We start from the raw sequence: 21,918 nt of genomic DNA, 5'->3' as shown, positions 1-21,918 counted from the left end.
ATGTAAAGAAGGGCTCACACCAACACAGCTTAATCCAGGGCAAATTTCTCTAATGCAGACAGAGTAGGTGCCCCCCTGCCTGTGACCCTCCACCATCAGACCCTCTAGTCTGGCCCATTTCCCTCTCTCTTGCTGCACTGGGGAACCCATCTACCTACCCCTCATTCACCAGCACCATTCCCCCACCTTGGCCCAGATATCACTGCTCCCACCCCACAGCAATGGGTGCTGTATATGGACTTGAATAGCAGATATTAGAAAAGTGAACCCCACCAGTACTCCCCCCACACCTGCCATGAGCCCCACCAGTACTCCTCCCCCACCTGCCGTGAGCCCCACCAGTACTCCCTCCCCCACCTGCTGTGAGCCCCACCAGTACTCCCTCCCCCACCTGCCGTGAGCCCCACCAGTACTCCCTCCCCCACCTGCTGTGAGCCCCACCAGTACTCCTTCCCCCACCTGCCAGAAAGTGAGCCCCACCAGTACTCCCCCCACCTCCCAGACAGTGAGCCCCACCAGTACTTCCCCTGCCTGCCAGATATTGAGCCCCACCAATACTCCCCCCCACCTGCTGTGAGCTCCACCAATACTCCCCCCCACCTGTCGTGAGCCCCACCAATACTCCCTCCATCTTCCAGATAGTGAGCCAAACCAGTACTCCCACCTGCCAGAAAGTGAGACCCACCAGTACTCCCCCCACCTGTCGTGAGCCCCACCAGTACTCCCCCACCTGTCAGATAGTGAGCCCCACCAGTACTCCCCCCACCTGCAAGATAGTGAGCCCTACCAGCACTCCCCCCACCTGCCAGATAGTGAGCCCCACCAGTACTCCCCCACCTGCCAGATAGTGAGCCCCACCAGTAGTCCCCCCACACCTGCTGTGAGCCCCACCAGTACTTCCCCCCACACCTGCCGGATAGTGAGACCCACTGATTTTTCCTGGCTTGCCAGATATGAGTCCCACCAGTTCTCCTCCACCTGCCAGATAAGGAGCCTCACCAACACAACCCCCCCTGCCAGAGAGTGAGCTAACGAGTGACCCCGCCCCCACAGCCTTGCATCTCGATGGTCATCTGAGGGCAGGAAGGGCCGCCGGCCAGAGCCAGCCCAGCCGCTGGCTCCCAACCATAGAGTTGGAGCAGGGAGGAACCGCCCGTTTCCCGCTAGAACTCCTCCCCCACCCTCGGGAAGTTTCTGCGCGAACGCAGTGCATTGTGGGACCTGCAACCACCGCTGCTGGAGGAGCCGTACGAGACGTCCCGTCAAAATGATGGTGAGTGGGATCGGCGCGGGCCGGTCCATCCGCCGCCATCCGCCCCGGAGACAGGCCTTCCCGGCCCGACGGCGGCTCCCCCGCCCCAGCTGGGCTCTGGCCGGCCGGGATCAGCCGTTATTTGTGGGGGATGGCGGGCTTTAGCCGGCGCGGCGGGGATCCGCACAGCCCGGCGGCAGTAAGGGCGAGGGGCGCTGCGGCCTGGTCCTGGAGCAGCCCATTGAGAGTGGGGGGTTGGGGGCTCCGGACAGACTGGCTACGGTGGGCGAATGGTGGCCTCGCCGGGACTACCAGTCACAGCAGGCAACGCGCGCGACGGTGCTTCCGAGCGGGGGGAGCCCGTGGCGCACTGCATGCTGGGGATTGTAGTGTGCAGGTCGAAACGGCGGGGACAGTGAAGGAAGCCTCTGGGTATTAGAACTCTCAACCCTGCCCCTCTGGCTGCTCAAACCAGTGCATGCTGGGATCTGTAGTCCTCGGGCTGCCTCTCCTTGTTACAGCCGCGGGGCCCATGATTGCCCAGCTTGTCTGCTGTGGGCAAGGCGGAGCGTTGCATGTTGGGAGCCGTAGTCATTGTGGTCCCCACAGTTCTGTTGGTGAGGGGCGTGGCTCACTCTGATTCTATCACCGCTGTCCCCAAGTTGTTCAGACCGGGGGCTGTGCTGTAAAGCTCAAACCTGTCATCTCTGTGGAGGGCACTTCCCCCGGCTAAGCTAAAGGCAGCCCTAGGAACGTACAGGCAGAGACTGTTCCAAAAGGTTTTACATTGAACATAAGAACAGCCCTGTTGGGTCAGATCAAAGGTCCATCTAGTTAAGTCCCCTGTCTGAAGACAGGGGCCAATTCCAGGTGCCCCAGAGGGAATGAACAGAACAGGGAATCATCAAGTGATCCCCACCCCCTGTCACCCATTCTCAGCTTCTGGCAAAGAAAGGCTGGGGACACCATCCCTGCCCATCCTGGCTAATAGCCACTGATGGACCTATCTTCCATGAAATTATCTAGTTCTTTTTTGAACCCTGTTATTGTCTTGGCCTTCACAACATCCTCTGGCAATGGGGCTCAGGTGTTCATACCATTGCATTGAAAAATGTCCACAAGTTGACATGACAAAGTGGTAGAAATGCCTTTGCCCCATCCACGCTATCTGCCTAGCATTTCAGCACTGTTGACAGCTGTTGACAGTAGTATGGATGCTGTGTGTCTAGTGCAGAGCTGAAGCTGGAGGGTATTAATTTCATTGTGCTTCATGGTGTTGAAGGGGGAGAGGCCAGGAATTCAGCCTCTGAGGAGGGTTACAGAACATCCACGGCAGGTAACAGGATCTGCGCATTAACCTTCATTTGTTGCATTATGGTTGTATTCTAGAAGGAAATGGATCCTCACTGAGTCTTGGTTCTCTTTCATGTTAGTTGTATTTTTCAGACAAATCTAAATTAAGGTTGAATCCAGCTTAGTAATGTAAAGGTTAAAAAAACACAAACCGCTTACAGGAGTAGTGAACTACATGCATTAGAAACTCAAGAAATTCAAGGTCAAGGTTAAATTTAGAAGAAAAACCCCAAACAGCTGAAAAATATGGAAATCCTTAGTTCTACGACATCCAATCTTCAGATGTATAGAGCCTAAGGCAGGGGTACACTTTGGTTTCAGCCTTAGATACGGAATTGCAAGCAGTGACACTAATACAGTGAACTGATTTCTTAAATGGTTCCCATCAGGAAAAATGATTATTGAATAATACTAATTAGCTGAGCTAGAAAGGTTAAAATATTGATATACACAGTTATTTTTAGGGTGACTAGCTGGCCTATTAAAATCTGAGCGAGGCATTGGCTAATGTATGTTGTCTTTTCAGCCCACACCAGTTATCTTGTTGAAGGAAGGCACAGATACCTCCCAAGGGATTCCTCAGCTTCTCAGTAACATCAGTGCTTGCCAGGTTATCGCAGAAGCTGTTCGCACCACCCTTGGCCCCCGGGGCATGGACAAACTTATTGTTGATGACAGAGGTAAGTATCATGACTTCCTAGTGCTGCCTCTTAACACTTCAGTGTTACCACATGTGAAGCAGTGGCTTTTAACTGACTTGACAAATAACATCCCTGCATGATACTTACTATATGGTACTTCTGTGTTCGAGAAGGGGAGGGAAACCCAAACTAAAGATTTGGCTAATTTAGAGCTAAGGTTGACCCTCGCGCCCCCTCCCCCCCCATCAAACCACCAGTTAAACCCAGCATTCATAGACCTCATCACCCTTACCTTGCCCCCATTCTCATTCTGACTCTCAGTTATGCAATAGCTTTCAGTTCTAACAGAGACACTCCTTCTAGTGTACACATCTAATTCCTTGTGATCACGCTCAAACATAAAACCTTTACTCCAGCCTCAGCTACTTGAAGGTATTTTAGTGACAGAAATTCCAATAGTGTTACAGGGATGTGTTGTTTATCCAGGAGACTGAGTTAAGGTAGCTTTTCTTCCTTTCTGTCTAAAAAACACCCCAACCCTAGGTGCTCCTGACAGGGAAGTGCCATGGTACGGGCTAGAGCCTGTCATAGTGCAGCCCAGGTGTTGTCTCTCCAGTTTTGCCAGTGCTCCTCAAACCTGATCTACAAACATCTTTGCCTCATAGACTTTAAAGTCAGAAGGGACCATCATGATCATCCGGCAAATCGCGGGCCACTGAATCTCACCCACTCATTCCTGTAATAGACCCATAACCTCTGGCTGAGTTACTGAAGTCCTCAAGTCATGGTCTAAACCAGGAGTGGGCAACCTTTTTGGCCTGAGGGCCATGTTGGGATTGTGAAAAAGTATGGAGGGCCAGGTAGGGAAGACTGTGCCTCCCCAAACAGCCTGCCCCGCCCCCTCCCACTTTCTGCTCCCTGACTGCCCCCCTGAGAACTCCTGACCCATCCAACCCCCCTGCTCCTTGTCCCCTGATCACCCCCTCCTAGAACCGCCCACCCCTGACTGTCCCCGGAACCCCACCCCCATCCAACCCCCTCCCCCCTGTCCCCTAACCGCCTCCCCCCAGCCCTTTTTGGAATGCAGCCCTGCGGAGGACTCAGGAGGAGCAGGGGCAGCCGTTCAGCCGGAGAGAAGTGGCTGTTTCCCCTTCAAACCGCCACTTCTCTCTGGCTGGCTGCGCAGCTGCCCAGTGCTGCTCCTGAGCCCTCTGATTGCATTCCTCGCGCTCCTGCCACCCGCACTGCTCCTCTGCCCCCGCAGTACAGCCTCCCACCTCCCCCCCCTTGGGGAGTGCGCTGATGCTGAGCTGCCCCCTGTTGTGGGGGGGAGGAGGCACCTTGTCTTCACCCCTGAGCCGCGCCACCTGGCTGGAGCCAGCCATGCTGTTGTGCTGCCGGCACGGTGAGCTAAGACTGCAGGGGAGGGGCTGGGGGCTATGGGGCCGGGAAGGACAGTCCCGTGGGCCAGATGTGGCCTGCGGGCCATAGTTTGCCCACCCCTAGTCTAAAGACTTCAAGTTACAGAGAATCTGCCATTTATGCTAGTTTAAACCTGCAAGTGACCCGTGCCCTATGCTGCAGAGGAAGGCACAAAACCTCCAGGGTATCTGCCAGTTTAACCCAGGTGAAATACCTTCCTGACCCCAAATATGGCAAGCAGTTAGACCCTGAGCATGTGGGCAAGACCCACCAGCCAGACACCTGGGAAAGAATTCTTTTTAGTAACACAGAGCCCTCCCCATGTAGTGCCTCATCACTGGCTGTTGGAGATATGTGCCTCTCTTGTTATAAACCTGGCTTCAGCCAGAGATGGCCTGCAGTGCTGAGTTGTTTGGCTCTTTATGGATGTGCTGCACCTGAGCAGGGAGTGAACTGACATTCTGAAGGTATTTTCTCTTGTTTCACAACTAAGCCCAGGTGTCTGTGGGAGAGAGAGAGAGCCTGATGCGAGATCTGATGCCTGAACCAGAGGCTGTGAATCAAAGTCAGGCAATGTATTAAAGCAGATGCTTACAAGTTCACTGTCTAGTACATGAACTTGGCAAAGTTGCTGCTAGTGTATTAGGCACTGGATATTTACGTAAATATATTCCAGCTAGTACAGCTACATCCCAATCTAGTACACGATAAGATGGCTTGACAAAATAATGAATAAGAATGTTTTGTCCAAAATATCAGGAACAAGGGGAGGTAAAAAATAGATGTTATGAAATACGTAAGGAGGTATGCAACTTGTTTATCTCAGTCTGTAAATGTTGGGGTACCTCACCTTAACCCTTTGTCCAACTGAGAGGGCCGGAGAAAATCCCACTGCCGACTGAGTCCATTGTAATTAGCATGCCTGTGTTTGTGTACCTGAGACATAGATCCAGGGAGCTAGTACTGTGCTTCGTTGACAATAAACTTAGCTGAGCACCTTCTCCACTGAACCAAGTCTGTGGTCTGTCTTTGAGTAACATCGGAATGAGCAGACTGCGTTATCTGCTAGTAGTAGTGATAACATTGGAGCTCCGAGGACAGAAGCACTGAGCAGCCTGAACAGCGTTACTGAGGCAGCCTTCAACACTTAACAGTTTCCTTCTACGAAGAGTTATTGCATTAACCCCCTGTGGCACCGAATAACCCGGCTTGCTCCATTTGTATAGAACCACATACAAAGAATGGGAAGGCGAGTGAGGTGATGTTATCAAGCAGGGTTGTTAGAGGCACTCTTACATCAAAATTCTTGTTTTTTAAAAAAGGCTTAGCTGCAGTAAGATTAAGACTGGCCATCTTTCAAATCCTTTTTGCTTTTCACCATTTATACTGTTTCCTTTTTTCTCAGCTTGGACTATTTCCTGTCCTTTTCATCTGATTTGTCGGCAGTAGTCAGTCACTTTCAACTTGTGGGAATGTGGAAATACAGCAGTGATCATGGTCCAAATGCTGTTGAGGGACAGTCATTTGGCTGAAGAAAAGTTGTCTTTAATGAAGATTTAGAGCTTCATCCTGTGCTGATTGAAGTCAATGGCAAAGCTCATGGTGCAGGAATCAGGCATTTAGAGACTTTATGGAAACCTTTCTATCCCAGCAAAAGCCAGGGGCCCATTTTTTCCTGAAAAGGAAAATAGAGTGAAGCATAGTGGTGTGTTAAACTAATCAAAATATTAATCTAACTGGCCTTGAGTTCTAAATAATGCCCTCAGATGCTGGAGTTTACAGCTACCTTTGGAGCGGGAAGGCAGGTGTCTTCAGTCAGGAGCTTTGGACTTAACTCTTTTTCTAAAACCATAGGCAAAGCAACTATCTCGAATGATGGCGCCACAATCCTGAAACTTCTTGATGTTGTCCACCCTGCTGCTAAGACGTTAGTGGACATTGCCAAATCTCAGGATGCAGAGGTATGAATGTGAACAGCTGTGCTTCTGAAGCATAAACGTAGGAGGACAGAGGAAGCATACTATGAAATGCTGGGATACCAAGTGGGGCCTTGTGTGTTGCTCAAGTCTCTGGAAGGCGCTGGCAGCATAAGTGTTTAAGTCACATGTCCATGTTTGCATTCAAAGTATGTACACCTCATGCTTAAGAGTGGGATGTTTTTCTGAAACTGCTGTACTGTTTGGGTTTGATGATCTTGTGCTAATGTAGAACCTTGAAGATGTGATAGTGATGTGAACAAACTGCTTTGTGGTGTTGCAGGTTGGCGATGGCACAACCTCTGTGACTATGCTGGCTGCAGAATTCCTGAAACAAGTGAAGCCCTACGTGGAGGAGGGTGTGCATCCTCAGATCATCATCCGAGCCTTCCGCACTGCAACCGAGCTGGTAGGGAAGTGCATGGGCTAGTGGGGAGTCTATTTGGTACCACAAAATTGCATAGTTGTCTAGAATATCTTGGACAGTGATTCTGGCAAAAAGGATTGGGGGTGGGGAGAGTAGCATGAGCAGTAACAATCCCTTCTACCCCACTGCAAAATATCAGCTGGATTCTTTAAAACACAACCGCAGCCAGTTAAGCCTTTCTGAGTTGAGATCTCATCTCAGTTGTTACTACTAGGGACTTTATAATAGCGTCTTTCTTAGCCTGGCCGAATGTGGGAGAGCTGACTTAAAATGCCCAAAGACTCACTTCAGTGTCCTGTCCCAACATTGTCAGAACAGTGTTTTGGAGGGAGCATCAGGGTATGTTGCCATTTTAAAAAGGAAGTGAACATAGTTTACTACCCCATCCTCTGTGTCCATAGGAATTTTGCTTGCACTTAAAAGTGCGCTTGAGTTACACACGTGGCTTCAGCATATCTCATCTGCTTCTAGATCTGGTTTCCTATCCCTGCTTGTGCTGACAGCAGTAAAGGCGTTCCAGTGATAGTATAGATCCTGGGTTTCTTGCTGAGGAGCGATGTTTAAGGAGATGGTTCTTGATTACTGGTGGAAGCAGTAAAATAGCTGAAATACTTGGATAGGTCCATTAATGGCTATTAGCCAAGATGGTCAGGGACGCAACCCCGTGCTCTGTGTGCGTCTAAATCTTCAACTGCCACAAGCTGGGACAGGACGACAGGATGGATCACTCAGAATTGCCCTGTTCTGTTCATTCCCTTTGAAGCATATGGCTCTGACCCCTGCTGGGTATAGGATACTGGGCTAAATGGACCATTGAGCTGTCCCACTATGGCCATTCTTGTATACTTAAAATATCAACTGCATCAAAAGTAGCAATGAAGGTTGAAATACAAATACAAGAATCTGCTGGAGGGCTGATCACATTCTTAAATGCGAGTCACTAATTTCAGCTGCTGGCTTTTGTTTTGACAGGCTGTAAATAAGATCAAAGAGATTGCAGTGACAGTGAAGAAGGAAGATAAGGCGTAAGTTCCCATTTGAGTTTGAGAAGCCTATATTCTGACTAGGTGGTACATCTGCCCCAAGAAGTACCTTGTTGATTCAGAGGCATTTAAAAGTTGTCTTTTGCTGAACTTTATGTGGTCCTGGGTTGAAGATTCCAGGCCAAATTCAGATCAGGGATCAGTAGCTGCAGCCACAGCTAGATTTTGCTCTGAATTTGGAATCTGTAGGTCTGACTAAGAAGATGCTGTGCTCTCTCTCCCAAGGCTGCTACTTCAGAAAAGTATCTAGGCCATTGTTTGCCAGCTTGGGTGCATAATGCTAGGCGCCTAAATGAATGGCCTGATTTTTCACACTGAGTACTGAACCACCTGCAGCTCCCACGGAAATCAGCAAGCATCTTAGATGCTCAGCATGTCTCTGAAAATCAGGCCACTTATTATGTGCCTCGTTTTATGTACCCCCGTGAGCAGCTGTTGTCCCTAATGAACTGAGCTGCTCTAATGAGGAGGGAATGTTGCACACTGAATAGTTTTTATCATTTCTACCGACTGTAGGGGAAGCCCTTGCACATCTGTCAGTGGATGCAAAATACAGTAGCTCTGGGAACTGTTAGTTGACACAGCAGTGAGTTCAGGTCCCTCCTGAGTTCTGTTTCCTGCCCTCTTACAGCCTCTTAACAAGTAGCGTAAGCCAGAGGTTTCAAAATGGCCTCTAGTTTGGGTGCCCCACTGGAGATCCTTGGAGTCTGTGTTTCAGAACAGCTGAACACTGGTGGCTTCTGTGGACTTTGGTCAGACTTGTGGGTGCTGAGCACTTCTGACATGTGGACCCATGGTGGCTGAGGTGGAGCTCTGTAAATTAGAGAGGCCCTTTCTGAAAATTTGGACCTTAAACGCTGTGTGCCTCCGTTTCCCTCTCTGTAAAAGGAGGCTAATTCTTCCTCATTTGGGTTGGAGGGGGGAGTGAGGCTTAAGAAATGCATATGAAATGCTTTACGATCTGGCAGAGGGCACTGAGACATATGCAAGATGTGACTTCTCTTTTTCTCTTGCAGCGAGCAAAGAAGGCTGCTGGAGAAGTGTGCAGCCACAGCCCTCAACTCCAAGCTGATCTCCCAGCAGAAGGCCTTCTTTTCCCGGATGGTGGTAGATGCCGTCATGATGCTTGATGAGTTGTTGCAGCTCAAGATGATTGGAATAAAGAAGGTGCAAGGAGGTGCCCTGGAAGTAAGTTCTGTCTGAGGCTCCTGCTAGCATAGAGGAGTTCTTAGGGTTTGTCTACACAGCAGAGAAAACCCTATGGCCGGCCTGTGCACATCCCTTAGAGCCCTAATCATTTGCTCTTACTCTTGGGCATGAAAATCCTGGCACAGACATCCCGCACACTGGCCAGTGGTTTCTTGTTTTGCCTTCTCTCTGTAATTCCCCACGTCACTTCGCAAACAGGCAGGAGTGGGTAGGGTTGTGTTTCTGTGCACGCCAACCGTCCAGATCCTCTGCAGCGCTGCCCTTTGTACAGAGCAGGGGTGTAGTGCTATCACTGGTGGTGGTGGCTTCTGTGTTTCTAGCTTTCACTACAGCCGCTCCATGCGGGGATGAAGGACTCCACAAGGCAGTGAAGTCGGGTCTTCAGCCCTTATCCAGGTGGTAGTTCTTAGTTACTTCTGGACCCAAAGAAATGTAACATCCTTGCTTACATACTGCAGGGGGACTCATCCTGAATTGGCCGGGGGGAAATGGACGATATGAGCTGTGAAGGATTGTCCATTTCCATGTGTTTGCCTAGGTTCTTATATGGTGCCCGTCACCATGGTATCTGACCACCTGTGGTACGTAGTATTAAACCTACGTACCTCAATAGAAGGGCCAGTTGGTGCTATTTCAGTCTCTTTTATATCTTAATCCCATGTAGATGGTGGGTTAGGTGGCATATCTCCACTGAAAATTGGAGCCTGTACTAGTCTCTAGTGAGTGAATTGTTATTCTGTGGTTGTTTCTGCCTGTAAATACTTCACACAGACATTTCCATGGAGGAAAGAGATGATCACTATGCTATTATCTTACCTAGACAGGTAATGTAGTCAATCGGAATTCGTTCTGCATGCACCCAGTAATAACTGAGGGTCTGCTAGCATTTCAGAGAGTCACCAGCTGATTTCAGATGGGAGAGACCATCCTATTTCCTTACTTTCTGAGGAAAATCAGTTCAGCTGTTTCTGGCAGGAGCTACAGAGAGTGGAAGCTAGTTTTGTCAGATGCTGTTTGCCCTTGAATTTGGTTTTGAACAGTTTTGAGGATAGCTTTTCCCCCCGATTGCCGTTTTGATGGGTTTAGCAGGGCAGGTCTTTGAGCCTGAGGATAGTGCAGGATCCTGCTTTCCAGGGTGTCGGTTGAACTCTTGAGGTTACTCCTCATCCAGGCTGTGTGGAGGTTTTGGGTCACCTTGGGGGCCATGCTCATGTACTCTGGGGAAGGCTCTGGCAGCTCCTCCTGGTCACAATGGACATGCTGTGTCTGGATTCTGGATGCTCAAGACAGGAGCTGCCAGCATGTTTGCTGAGTTTGGGGTGAGACAGGAGGTGGTTGTAACTCCAGGGCTGGAGCTGTGCCCTGACTCCTCCCAGAGGGCCGGAGAAGGGAGTGCTGTGAAAGGAAACTGGCATTTTCCGAAGGCCTGGTGCAGAAGCCCCATTCTAATAACCTTGAGACTGTACTTCCCAGGAGTAGCTGACCCTGCAGGGAAGCCTGCCTGGGAGAAGTCCATGTGGTAGCTAGTGGGTTGTTAGGAAGATGTAGTATGTGACTTTGACTTTTTTCCAACATGGAGTGTTAAAAAGATTCCACCCTAGGGGTCAGTGTTGGGCAAGCCAGTCTCATGTGCATAGCAACTCCCATCCCGAGCTTGTTGCCAGCTAGAATAAGGCAAAAAAAGATCACATTTAGGGAGATGATTGAGCAGGGGTCGGCATCTTCAAAGGGTACAAATGGGAAAGGCATCAGAGAGAGGCTGGAGAGCGTTGTCTGTTGAGCCTGAGTTTTGTATAGTGCCTTTTGCAATGATATCTTGTGTGCTGATGGGAGAGGGTGGTTTTCTGGGCAGAGGAGAGAAATGTTTGCCACATGTGTTCTGTAAGGGTGGGTTAACCAGAAGAAACAGCTGTCGTAGGGTAAATGGCACTTTGCTTTCACTGATTCTGAAGCAGGGAGTCCTCCTGCAGGAGCTCGTTAACCCTGCCTGGCTAACCCCAACATCAACCCCCCTTGTTTCAGGAGTCCCAGCTGGTGGCTGGAGTTGCCTTTAAGAAAACATTCTCTTACGCCGGGTTTGAGATGCAACCGAAAAAGTACGAGTCCCCCAAGATCGCTCTGCTGAACATCGAGCTAGAGCTGAAAGCAGAGAAAGACAATGCTGAAGTGAGAGTCAACAACGTGAAGGTAAGAGCTGAAAGGAAAGATCAGGACCAAAACGAACGTGCACTTCCAGTGCAGAATGAAGCTTCTCTGATTATTTCGGCACCTCTTCTAAGCCTTTGGTGGAGGAGAGCTGCTGTTCGCTCTTGGATGGGGTTGGCCTGTTGCCCTTCCACATGTAAGTGTCGCTGCACTGTGTATCCTTGTCTTACCAGCTCGGACTGATATGCATCATTGGCCTTGTTTAAGGTCCATGTACCTGGGCAGGCTGTTCCAGCTGAAACCCAGTGTGCCACCCCCAGCCGAGTTATCCCTGGCCAATATGAAAAGGACAGTACCACTGTGTTGTTCTCTACCCTAGTAATTCCCAGACTTGTTCATGCCACGTCCCCTTTGGACTCACCTCTGTTAATGTGACCCCCGGGGGTCTGAGATAGAGCCGTGACCCAAACCCAACGGGACCTGACAACCTGTACAAGGTCAGGCCAGAAAACAACTGAACTCCCTTGGGCTCGGCTCTCCGTCGGCTGCCCCTGGGATTGGTGCAGCAGCAGCTGTGAGCCTCATTCCTGCTAGTCGATTCCACCTTGCTGCACTGCCCTGTGTGTGCTGCAGAGCGACTGTGCTGATGAGCCAGTGCTGTCCCTGCACAGCACCCATGGTACAGCGGGGCAGCGGTAGCCAGGACACACAGCCGCCCCAGGCTGTGCAGCGTGCACATCTTGTGACACCCCCTGTGCTCGGGGGTTGGGGGGGTGGTTGTGACCCACACTTCGGGAAACGCTGCCTCTAGCCCATGGCTCATGCTGCATCTATACCAGTGACCGGCCCTCTCGATAAACCAGAACTGAGCAGTGTCCCAAGTGCTGGTTTTCATACATGTGTGGAAGTCACTAGAGCGTCACACAGTGCATTGAAACAAGGTGAAGCTTTTAGCCACTGGGCATGTTTAGCTTCTGATAACACTGAAGCCGTACACTTTGGCCCCCTCATCACGTGGGAGGAAGCTCAGGGCAAAACTACTGGGGGCCAGTGTTAGGGCTGAGAATTTAATTTAGGGCTGAGTTCCTGATTTTTGGTTCCCGCAGCAATCGTGGTCGCTCAAGATCGCCTTGCATTTTATGTGGGAATAGAGGAGTTAATCTTGGTGTCTTGGCCATGTTACAGTCTGGGTAATTACTTAGTTCCCCATAAATTCTCCAGGCCATCCCAGCAAATAATGGTTTTCTTTACTTTCTGTCCTGAATGGTTCTATAGCGTTGCTGTGCCCTGTTTAAATCCTTGCCACCCAGCAATGGCTGCGTTTTAGTGAAGGCTGGAGTGACTCTTTTGTGTTTGGTTTGTGAAGTGTGAGCACTGTGGAAAAGCACAAGATAAATATCAGTCGCTAACTGCGTTCTTCTCTGTTGTAGTGTATTCTATATTAGTTCCTTGTGCTAACTGCATTACAGTCTCCTCTCCTTCCTATAAATAACACTTCGGTATTTGTACAACCCTTCCTTTCTCCTCCCCGTTAATCACTTGTTATCAAGATACATTGAGCTATCACTGACTTCCTGTTAGTTCCTCCAATCCCTTTATCTGTTAGTCATGCTGCTTGAAGCTTTTTAACTTTCTCTGTGTCTCCTTACAAAAATGAGTGACCTAAAATTGCCTGTGAGCGTGTAAAGCAAACCTCTTTCCAAGGCTGTATAAAGCGGTCTCATCGCTGTCTTTTGTCTCACAAGGGATCTCCCTGTGCAGGTAACCTCCAATGGCATCTGCAGTTCTTTGTAATGAAACTGCATTGCAAGCTTGTATCTGATTCTTTTCCGCTAGGATTACCAGGCCATTGTGGATGCAGAGTGGAGCATCTTGTATGACAAGTTAGACAAAATCCACAAGTCGGGAGCCAAAGTTGTCTTGTCCAAACTTCCGATCGGGGACGTAGCTACTCAGTACTTTGCAGACAGGGACATGTTTTGTGCTGGTCGAGTTCCGGAAGAAGATCTCAAAAGGACTATGATGGTAACTTTGTTTTTTCTTTTTTTTGGTAATAAAGGGTTTAGATTTGCTATTAATCCTTCAAGGCTTTTTTCACTCCCTCTCTGCCCTGTACTGAACTGTAAGCCAGTGGTTCTCAACCTGGAGTATGACAGTACCCCTGGGGGTACTTCCAAGGGGTCCTCAACTCATTTAGATCAGTGTTTCTCAACCTGGGGTTGCAGCCCGCAGAGGGGTCATGGGACAGGTTTGGGGAGGTTGCAAGTGGTGGAAATGCCTGGGGTTGCTTGTCTGCTGGCCAGATCACTCATAAAGCACTGCACTAACAACGCAGATGGCATGAGGAAAGGGACATTACGAGTGAAGATTTAAAAATATCTTTTAAACCATTTGATGCTTTGCTAATTCATGGAGGAACATCTTAAAAGCTCTACTGTACGGGGGATTGTGCCTTAGTGGTTGGACTAGGACTCCTGCAGTCTTTTTGCTGACTTTACTACAGTCATTTGGTGGCTTTGAGCAAGTCACTCAGGCTGGGATTTTCAAAGGAGCCTGAGGGGGTTAGGTGCCCACATCCCAGTGGGAGATTGGGAGTTCAGTGCCCTTCTTACACGTTCTTTACCTGTACGTCAGTTTATCCATCTGTAAATAGGTTAAATATCCCACCCATGTCACTTGACTGGTGTCTGCAAAGCACAAGCTCCTCTTCCAAAAGGATCTCTGTAAGCCCAGTGTGCTCTGTGTACTGCTTCAATCTGCTCTGCACCTAGTGTTTGTACCAGTTGCTGGGGGTGGGGGTTAACTGATTTGATTATGTTGGTGTAACAGTCAGGTTTTCCAAGCCCTTCATTTAGGGGCTGTGGTGCTCCTGGCTGGCATTTCTGGTCTCTCTTGCTGGTCTTAAGCCTTCTTGTGGCGGTGGCTACAGCCCAGGCTGCTCCGCGCCTGGGAGTAGGAGGTCACAGTCGTGCCAGCCAGGTACAAGACACTGTGACTATGCTGCCAGTGCAGAAGAGTAACCTGCTGTCTGGGCGTGTCCCTCTGCTGTTACACTAAAGCCGCCTTGTCTCTTCTGTACGTTGCAGGCTTGTGGTGGGTCTATTCAGACAAGCGTTAATGCCCTGACAGATGATGTTCTGGGACGGTGTGAACTCTTCGAGGAGGCCCAGATTGGAGGAGAGAGGTAAATATACTATAGCTTGAACTGTTCTGTGTAACGTGGCACTTTAATTTGTGTTGGAATATTACTGCTGTAACAGTAACATTTCTGGCAGGTAAAGTGCTAACCTGGTGAAATCTCAGCGTGTTTGATTATCTCTCCATGTTTTGTCTTGATGTCTGGCCTAGGGTATCACACCTCACGCTTCTTGAGGGCCAGTGGACTTAATGTAGTGTCTTCTATGTACATAGGGACTTTTATCCCAAAGGATCCTGCAGCGATGTGCAAAAGTATATAGGCATCCCTTCATCCATCCTTCTTGGGTCGAGTGGGGCAGCTGTGTTGACACCCCGCAGCAACATTGTACATCAGCTAGTGCAAATGAAGCTTAATATCAGTGGATTTTCAGCTTTTTCATCCTGTGGCCCATCTCAAAGGAGAGGGCCTCTTGGGGACTAATTCCCAACATTCTAACCCCTCTGGCTGTTTGTTTCTCCCCACTTTGTCCTGTGGGGCCCCAGGAAAATCTCCCCAGATAACTGCTTCAGCACAGACTCGGGCGGCGGGGAGTACTGGGTATCTGCAGGAGAATTTGCATCCCATTCATAGACTAATCTGGCCATCCCCTGTTTCAGTGGAGATTCGACAGGGTCACAGTACAAGTTAGAAGGGCTGCAGATATGCGTTCAGCTTTGGAAAGGAATCTCTCTCTTGCCATATCACCCACAAAGCACCTTTCGAAGCTGTCTTAGGACTTGTCTACATGAACACTTACTTCACAGCAGGTTAGGGGGTAAGTCTGCCGCGCACTAGCCTGCTGCACGTCGTTTGGTCGTGCGGTAACAGTTTTCTAGTGTGTTTTGATGGCTCCCATTTCCATGCACGCTATGTCAGAACGCAGTACAGAACTGTTAGCATGTGACAGCGGGGTCTGCAGCCAGTCAGTGCGTGGCAGGCTAGCGCCGGGTGGACTTACACCCCGGCTTGCTGCAAACCACGTGTTTGTTAGACGAGCCCCAGGTGCTGGTTATCGTGGCAGTGCTAACCCTTGACATGCTCTGCTCTTGGCAGGTACAACTTCTTCACAGGCTGTCCAAAGGCCAAAACATGCACGCTCCTGTTGCGAGGAGGTGCAGAGCAGTTTATGGAAGAGACTGAGCGGTCCCTGCATGATGCCATCATGATAGTCAGGAGAGCAATCAAGGTATGAAGGAGCTGGAGACGTTGCCCAACTGTTTACATTTGCCATAGCCTAGGGTTTTTGTTTGAAAGGGCCTCGCAGCCTGTCTAGGACCTGAAACTTACCTTCCTTAGCAAGGAGGTAAATCCTGTGCAGCACCTGGGGTGGAGGGATGTTTTGGGAAAATGTGGGGGGCAAGGAAAACGTGAACGTGTTTGTTCAGGGGCGGAAGGATCCTGCCATCTCAGGAGTACCGTGGGTCTCCACTCCCATAGTGCAGTGAACGGAAAGCTGGCCAGTGTCAAAGGGGCAGTTCCCAAAGTAACACAGGCCCTTGGAAGCCAGCCACCCTTGAACACTGTCTGGCGTTCTCCTCTAGCACAGCCCTGGAGGCTAGAACTGTCCTCTGACCAAACGGGGCGTGTATGCGCTAACCCCAGTCAGTTGAGTGATGAGGAATCCCCGGGGGTGCAGAATGGCTCTTCCATTTGGTTCGGATGGTGCTTTAGCAGAGTACCCCTGACACACTTGCCTGCTTCTCTCTCATCTTCCTTCAAGGCTTTTTTCACTCCTGCCCTGCCCCGCACTGGACGTAAGCCATCGGCCTTCTCCTTGAAACGCATCCTGGTGACTCTCCAAGCAGCTAGCCAGCTGATATGAGTCAGGGCTAGGGGCACTGGGACAGTGATATTTATCTGTTTCTGCATGTCTGTTATTCCTCTTCCCCCCCTTCATGTGCTTGTCATCACTGATAGTTTGTGGGCATTTCTGGATAGCACGTCACGCATGTAGCTACTCCTGTGTTAGTATACTTTGAGGTAAGGCGTTCTCAGAGCACAAGTGCCTTGTGGGACATAAGAGGAAACAGTTTAGGATTTTGAACCATTTGCTTCTAGCAAAGACTCCTCAATTTGCGATCTACTGAAGGAAACATCAGGAGAAATAGCTGGTAGCGGCGCTCAGCAGCAAAGCAATTGCTTAGCAAAACCAGCACTTCAGGATTGTGCCACCTCTTTGACCACTTGATGGAAGTGAAAGTAACTTCATTCACTACTAGTCAGGTCTGTGTCTGGCCTGAGAGAACATGTAGCTGGAGAAAAGGTACCCATGTGTGTCAGTGGTAGGGTATGCTCCCCTTCCAGAGCCTCTCCTCCTATGCCTGGAGGAGCCTCTGGCCCTCTGCAGAAACTACCCGCAAAGCTGACTGGTTGTCCTGACATTGCTGGTGGCTTGCGTGATGTCGACACTCCAGATCCAGAGATGCCATCAGCCAGATCTGTGACAGGTTAATTTTGTGTCCTGGGCTTTCTCCTCTATTCGGGAACTAGTTTCAGCGTAATCATTGTATTTGGAGAAAGGTAATGGAATGTTTTACTCTTGCTCCGTTTCAGAATGACTCCATTGTTGCTGGTGGTGGTGCTATAGAGATGGAACTTTCGAAATACCTCCGGGACTACTCCAGGACCATTCCAGGCAAACAGCAGTTGCTGATAGGCGCTTATGCTAAAGCCCTTGAGATCATTCCACGCCAGCTCTGTGACAATGCCGGGTTTGATGCCACCAACATTCTGAACAAACTGAGAGCCAAACATGCCCAGGTGGGCTCGCCCCCTTGAATGAACGTGTTTCCGGGGAACCAATAACTGAATTTCTGAAGCCTGCAGAACAGAGCAGTAATACAGCTGTAACTGTTTCAGTTGCTGCCTCTTTGATTAAGTACTGTGGTTTGTTTTCACATGTGATGAGGAATCTGCTGCTGGTTATAAAGAGAAACTGTTTTCTTTTTGATTGCAGCTATGTGGTGACTTTTTCTTTTTAGAGTTGCTACCGGGGTTTTGATTTGCTTTTTGAAAAGGCATCACTTGTCAGGAGAAGAGTCTTCTATTTTAAACCTTAAAGTGATGGATTATAAAAGTTGATAGTGCTTTTCCAATGAAATGCAAACCTGGCCAGGTTCCAGTTCAGACAATTATAGGTTGCCTCCTTAAGTGCCCCTGGAATGTTCCCTTGACTGCAGTGTTGCTCTTCCCTTCCTAGCAAACAGTTGGGCAGTGTTTGTGATCTTTGCTATGTCCCACCCCAGAGATGACTGCATCTAAGCAGTGTTAGCCATGAGGTTGATAGTGAGGGAGAGTTTGTAAAATGCTATGTAAAAGGTAGGCGATTGCACCTTTTCGTTAGGAAAGATGCAGTCTGAGCCCAGGGCTAGGAGCTGGCAGTTCCTGAGATCTGGGTTGGGTGTGGGGGGCACTTAGGTCTCTCTCCGTTGGCTTCTCAGTACATTAAGTGGTATGAATGCCAGAGATAATGTGGGGCACAGTTAATTGTTTATAATGCAATTGGCAGGTGGAAAGTGCTAAGAGCTAATATTTCCCTCAAGCAAGACTCTTTCTGATTGCAAGTGAGGTTAATGAGGAGGAGAACTGCTGTCCCTTGCTGCATGTTAGCACATAGGAGCTGTCTCTCTTCTCCCTGTCTTCTTGTCTACTTTTTGCTGCGTAACTGACCCTTCCTCTTGCTGTCTTCTGCAGGGAGGTACGTGGTACGGTGTGGACGTGAACAACGAAGATATCGCTGATAATTTTGAAGCCTACGTGTGGGAGCCGGCCATTGTGCGCATCAATGCTCTGACGGCGGCGTCTGAGGCTGCTTGCCTTATCGTGTCCGTAGATGAAACTATCAAGAATCCCCGTTCTACAGTAGACGCCGCTCCTGGTGGGCGGGGCAGAGGAAGGGGCAGGCCACACAACCACTGAGAATGTGTCTTTGTCAATGTCCTATGACGTGGGGCCCAGGGACAACACCAGTGGCTACTAGCTACTAAAATATCCCAGTTTAAAAAAGAATTGATGCCGAGCTTCTCCTAGTTTACAAACCATTTACCACCTGGCTACTTGACGGTTTACAGCCAACTGAGAAACCAAATCGGAGTCGAGCGCAGCAGCCTCTTGTGGAACCCTGGGCTCCATGTCTTCTAGGTCCCACTCTAGGCTCTTGTCGTCCTCCCACTATGGAACTCCGTGCAGTGCTGGCATGTGACAGTTCGTGATTGTATTTATTGGTTTTTCTATTAGAGTTTTGAACCGAGACACAAACACAATAAATAGTTACAAGCACCTTGTGGCTAGCCGCGGATTCTCTTGTTTTTCTCTGATTAGAATCTGCTTTGATGGGGAAACACCCAGGGTGGTTGCAGGATTCTTAAAACATCCTCTGTTTCTGTGAAACATGTCAGCTGTGTGCTGTAGCTGGAAGGATCTGGGGCAGACCTGCTTAGATGCTTTGCCTTAGAAGGCAAATATCCTATTTTGTTTATTTGTCTCTCAGAGCACTCCCAGACTGTGTAATGAGCTTTATTGGCCTGAGTTTAGTAACCCATGAGATCCTCTGTTCAATGAAACCCCATTTAGGGTAAATGCTGTTGCTGATCCTGTCCTGGAAGCCTGTCTGATTGCCCTTGGAAAGCCGTAAAGCGCAGCTGGCGCCTTCCCTCCCATCTCTTTGTTGCATGATAATTGTGGATACTTGAGTTTCCATCAAGGAATAATGGGGTTGGAGAGGCTGGGGACCAGGGCAGTTATGTACTAGATCACGGTATAATAAGCATGGCCCTTCTCGTGCAGGCTAATGACTTTCCTTCATGCGCCTGGCAAACCTGGATGACTTGTCAAACTGATAAACAAGGTGATGGGGGGGGGGGGGGGGTTCCAGGCTGCTGTTTAGCTGCTAGTGCTGAGGTCATGTGACGGTGGGGGGGGGGGATGAACAGCTGTGGGAAGAGAGCTGAAAGAATTGTATTGATCTGGTATCAATCCATTGAGCTCTCATTTCAAGAGGCAAGTTTAGACTTGGTTGCACCACAAATCACATTATTACTTATTGCAGGCTATCTGCAAACAAGGAGCATGTGAAATCCTTGCTTGGAAGGCCCTAAGGATGTGCTAATTATTACAGACAGAAAAACAAATGCTTCCTGGATGTAACCTTCACTTTACCAGGAACGTGTTAAGCAGTCACAAGCCAGCAGTGTCCAAGAACGGGGAAAATCATAGTTTTGACGCTGCAAAATGAGTTTGAAGAAGGGGGAAATGCCTGGCAACACTCATTAACTTAACACTTTTCTAGCAGGAAATAAATGTAAGTGACTTACAAGTTTAGAAGACATGTAGAGGGGAAGGATGGACTGGTGGCTTAGGGCCCTGACATAAGACCTGGGTTTGATTCCCTGCTCTGCCACAGATACTGACATACCTTGGGCAAGTCTCATAGTCTCTGTGCCTCCATTGCCCATCTGTACAATGGACATAGCAGCACTGTCCCACCTAACAAAGGGTGTTGTGAGGATAAATCCATTAAAGATTGCGAGGTGCTAATGCTACAGGGATAGGGGAGCTTTACACATCTAAAGATTGCAAAATTCGTTCTGGTTTGGGTTTTCAAAGCAGTTCACATCTTCCATTAACATCCGTTCCTTGGGCCTGCCGACTTTGCTGCTGTTATCCATTGTTAGCTCCAGATTAGGCTGCTGCAATGACTCTACATGTGGCTACATCTTAAAGCCATTTGCAGAGGAAAGCTGGTGCAGAACACAGCTGCTTATTGAGCAGGGCATCTTGCTGGGAGTAATCATACACGCTGCTCTGGAGCCTGGACTGGTTTCCCTTTGGTTATCAAGTTGTTTAAGGTGCTGGCTATCTCCTATAAAGCCTCATATGGCCTGGGAGCAGCCTACCTGAGGGATCATATCTCCCGTGGCTGTACTACAGCTGAGGCCAGCATTGCTGCTGGAGCTCACTCTCCTGGTTATCAGGCAGCAGCCGGCAGGGTGTTCCCTGGGAGAGGTCTGACTCTTGACCATTCCCCCAGTTCCAAAATCGGCCGAACTTGGTGACCTGGGTGCACAGTGGAGGACACTGTTCCATAGGGACTTAGGACAAGGCTGGGGCCTGCTTCCCGGAGCCATGAAGGAATGAGTTCTTGTAGGTGTCTTTCTGGCAAAGTGCCACTCAGGGATGATTTGAACTCTGCTGGGATTCTGTTGTCACACTGATGGGGTGTCTTTATCATTTACATTGAAATAACTACAAATAACTTCTGGGGAAGATGTGTCCATCCCCTGGCTCCTCTGACAGTCTCTCCCAGTGCCCAGGCACGTATATTGACCGTGGCCTAGCATGTCTTGTTGAGATAAAAGCCTGCTGCACGTAGCATGATTTGACAGCTCTGCTGCGCCTCTTTAGCCATCGAAAAGGGGTGACAAAGACCACATCTGTGAAACCTCGGTCACACCTTTGACACTGGGCGTCACAAACGTTGGCCCTTCCCCATGTGCTTTGGCTTCGGCAGGAAGCGGAAGGAACAAGAAGTTGGCAAGCCAACCTCACAAGCATGGAGCTACCTACTACTGCTTTTCTGCCCATCGTTACGACGTGAACCAAGAGCCCTAGTCATCTGCTGGGGCCCCATCGTGCAAGGCACTGTACAAAGAATACAGCAGTGGTCCCTGCCCCAAGAGCTTACGCTTGACAGAGGGGAGAACAAGGAGATGTTACTCGGCAGCGACGGAAGTGGTGTTTTGCAGTAGCCGTCACGGCAAAGGAGACTTTAAAGGAGTTTAAAGCATTCTGTCTCCTGTTAGCACGCTTCTGCAAAGCGGTTTACAGTCAGGCTTCCTTCCTTTGGACGTCAAGCTGCAGCTACTGGTGTAAAGCCATCCAAAATGGAAGGCTAATCCACACCCACCAGCTGATGTAAATGTAACCAAACGGGTCTCAGGCGCTCCGTCATTACTGCTACAACCCAGAGCACTGGAACGCAGCTGTGGGTGTGGCTAAGACTGGTCTGCCCCAGGGAAGGAAGAAGTGGGGCCGAGCAAGACCAGCTTGTGACTGGCTTCCTGCAGTGGGTAAGTGCAACTCAACACAAGAACAAGGGGACATCTGACAAAATGTAAGGGCGGCAAATCCGGAACTGATAAAGGGAAATACTGTTATGTACAGTGCATAATTAGACTGTGGAACTCCTTGCCACAGGACGTTGCTGGGGCCAAGAACTTCACAAGATTCAAAGAGACTGATTATTTCTATGAATAATAAAACTATCCATTTTAT

At 49.5% G+C, this 21,918-nt stretch overlaps 1 protein-coding gene across 2 annotated transcripts; it reads left to right on the top strand.

Annotated features, from left to right (window-relative positions):
- The first annotated feature begins 1,156 nt into the window (after nt 1–1,156).
- CCT7 (chaperonin containing TCP1 subunit 7) lies at nt 1,157–18,935 on the top strand. Of its 2 annotated transcripts, XM_050943381.1 has the most exons (12): nt 1,157–1,273; nt 3,132–3,285; nt 6,523–6,629; nt 6,928–7,053; nt 8,044–8,096; nt 9,131–9,302; nt 11,346–11,510; nt 13,305–13,493; nt 14,555–14,652; nt 15,700–15,832; nt 17,200–17,406; nt 18,340–18,935. In XM_050943381.1, exons 1-12 carry the CDS (start codon nt 1,268–1,270, stop codon nt 18,562–18,564), a joined length of 1,635 nt encoding a protein of 544 aa, XP_050799338.1. In that variant the 5' UTR covers nt 1,157–1,267; the 3' UTR covers nt 18,565–18,935. The 2 variants fall into 2 exon arrangements, with proteins under 2 accessions (XP_050799338.1, XP_050799337.1); XM_050943380.1 differs by lacking the exon at nt 1,157–1,273 and having other exon boundaries at nt 3,117–3,285.
- Nucleotides 18,936–21,918: the final 2,983 nt, after the last annotated feature.

Source organism: Gopherus flavomarginatus, chromosome 3 (assembly GCF_025201925.1).
Source record: "Gopherus flavomarginatus isolate rGopFla2 chromosome 3, rGopFla2.mat.asm, whole genome shotgun sequence".
NCBI classification, from domain to species: domain Eukaryota; kingdom Metazoa; phylum Chordata; order Testudines; family Testudinidae; genus Gopherus; species Gopherus flavomarginatus.
The sequence above is the reverse complement of the archived record's forward strand: the minus strand, read 5'-3'. Positions and strand labels throughout refer to the sequence as shown.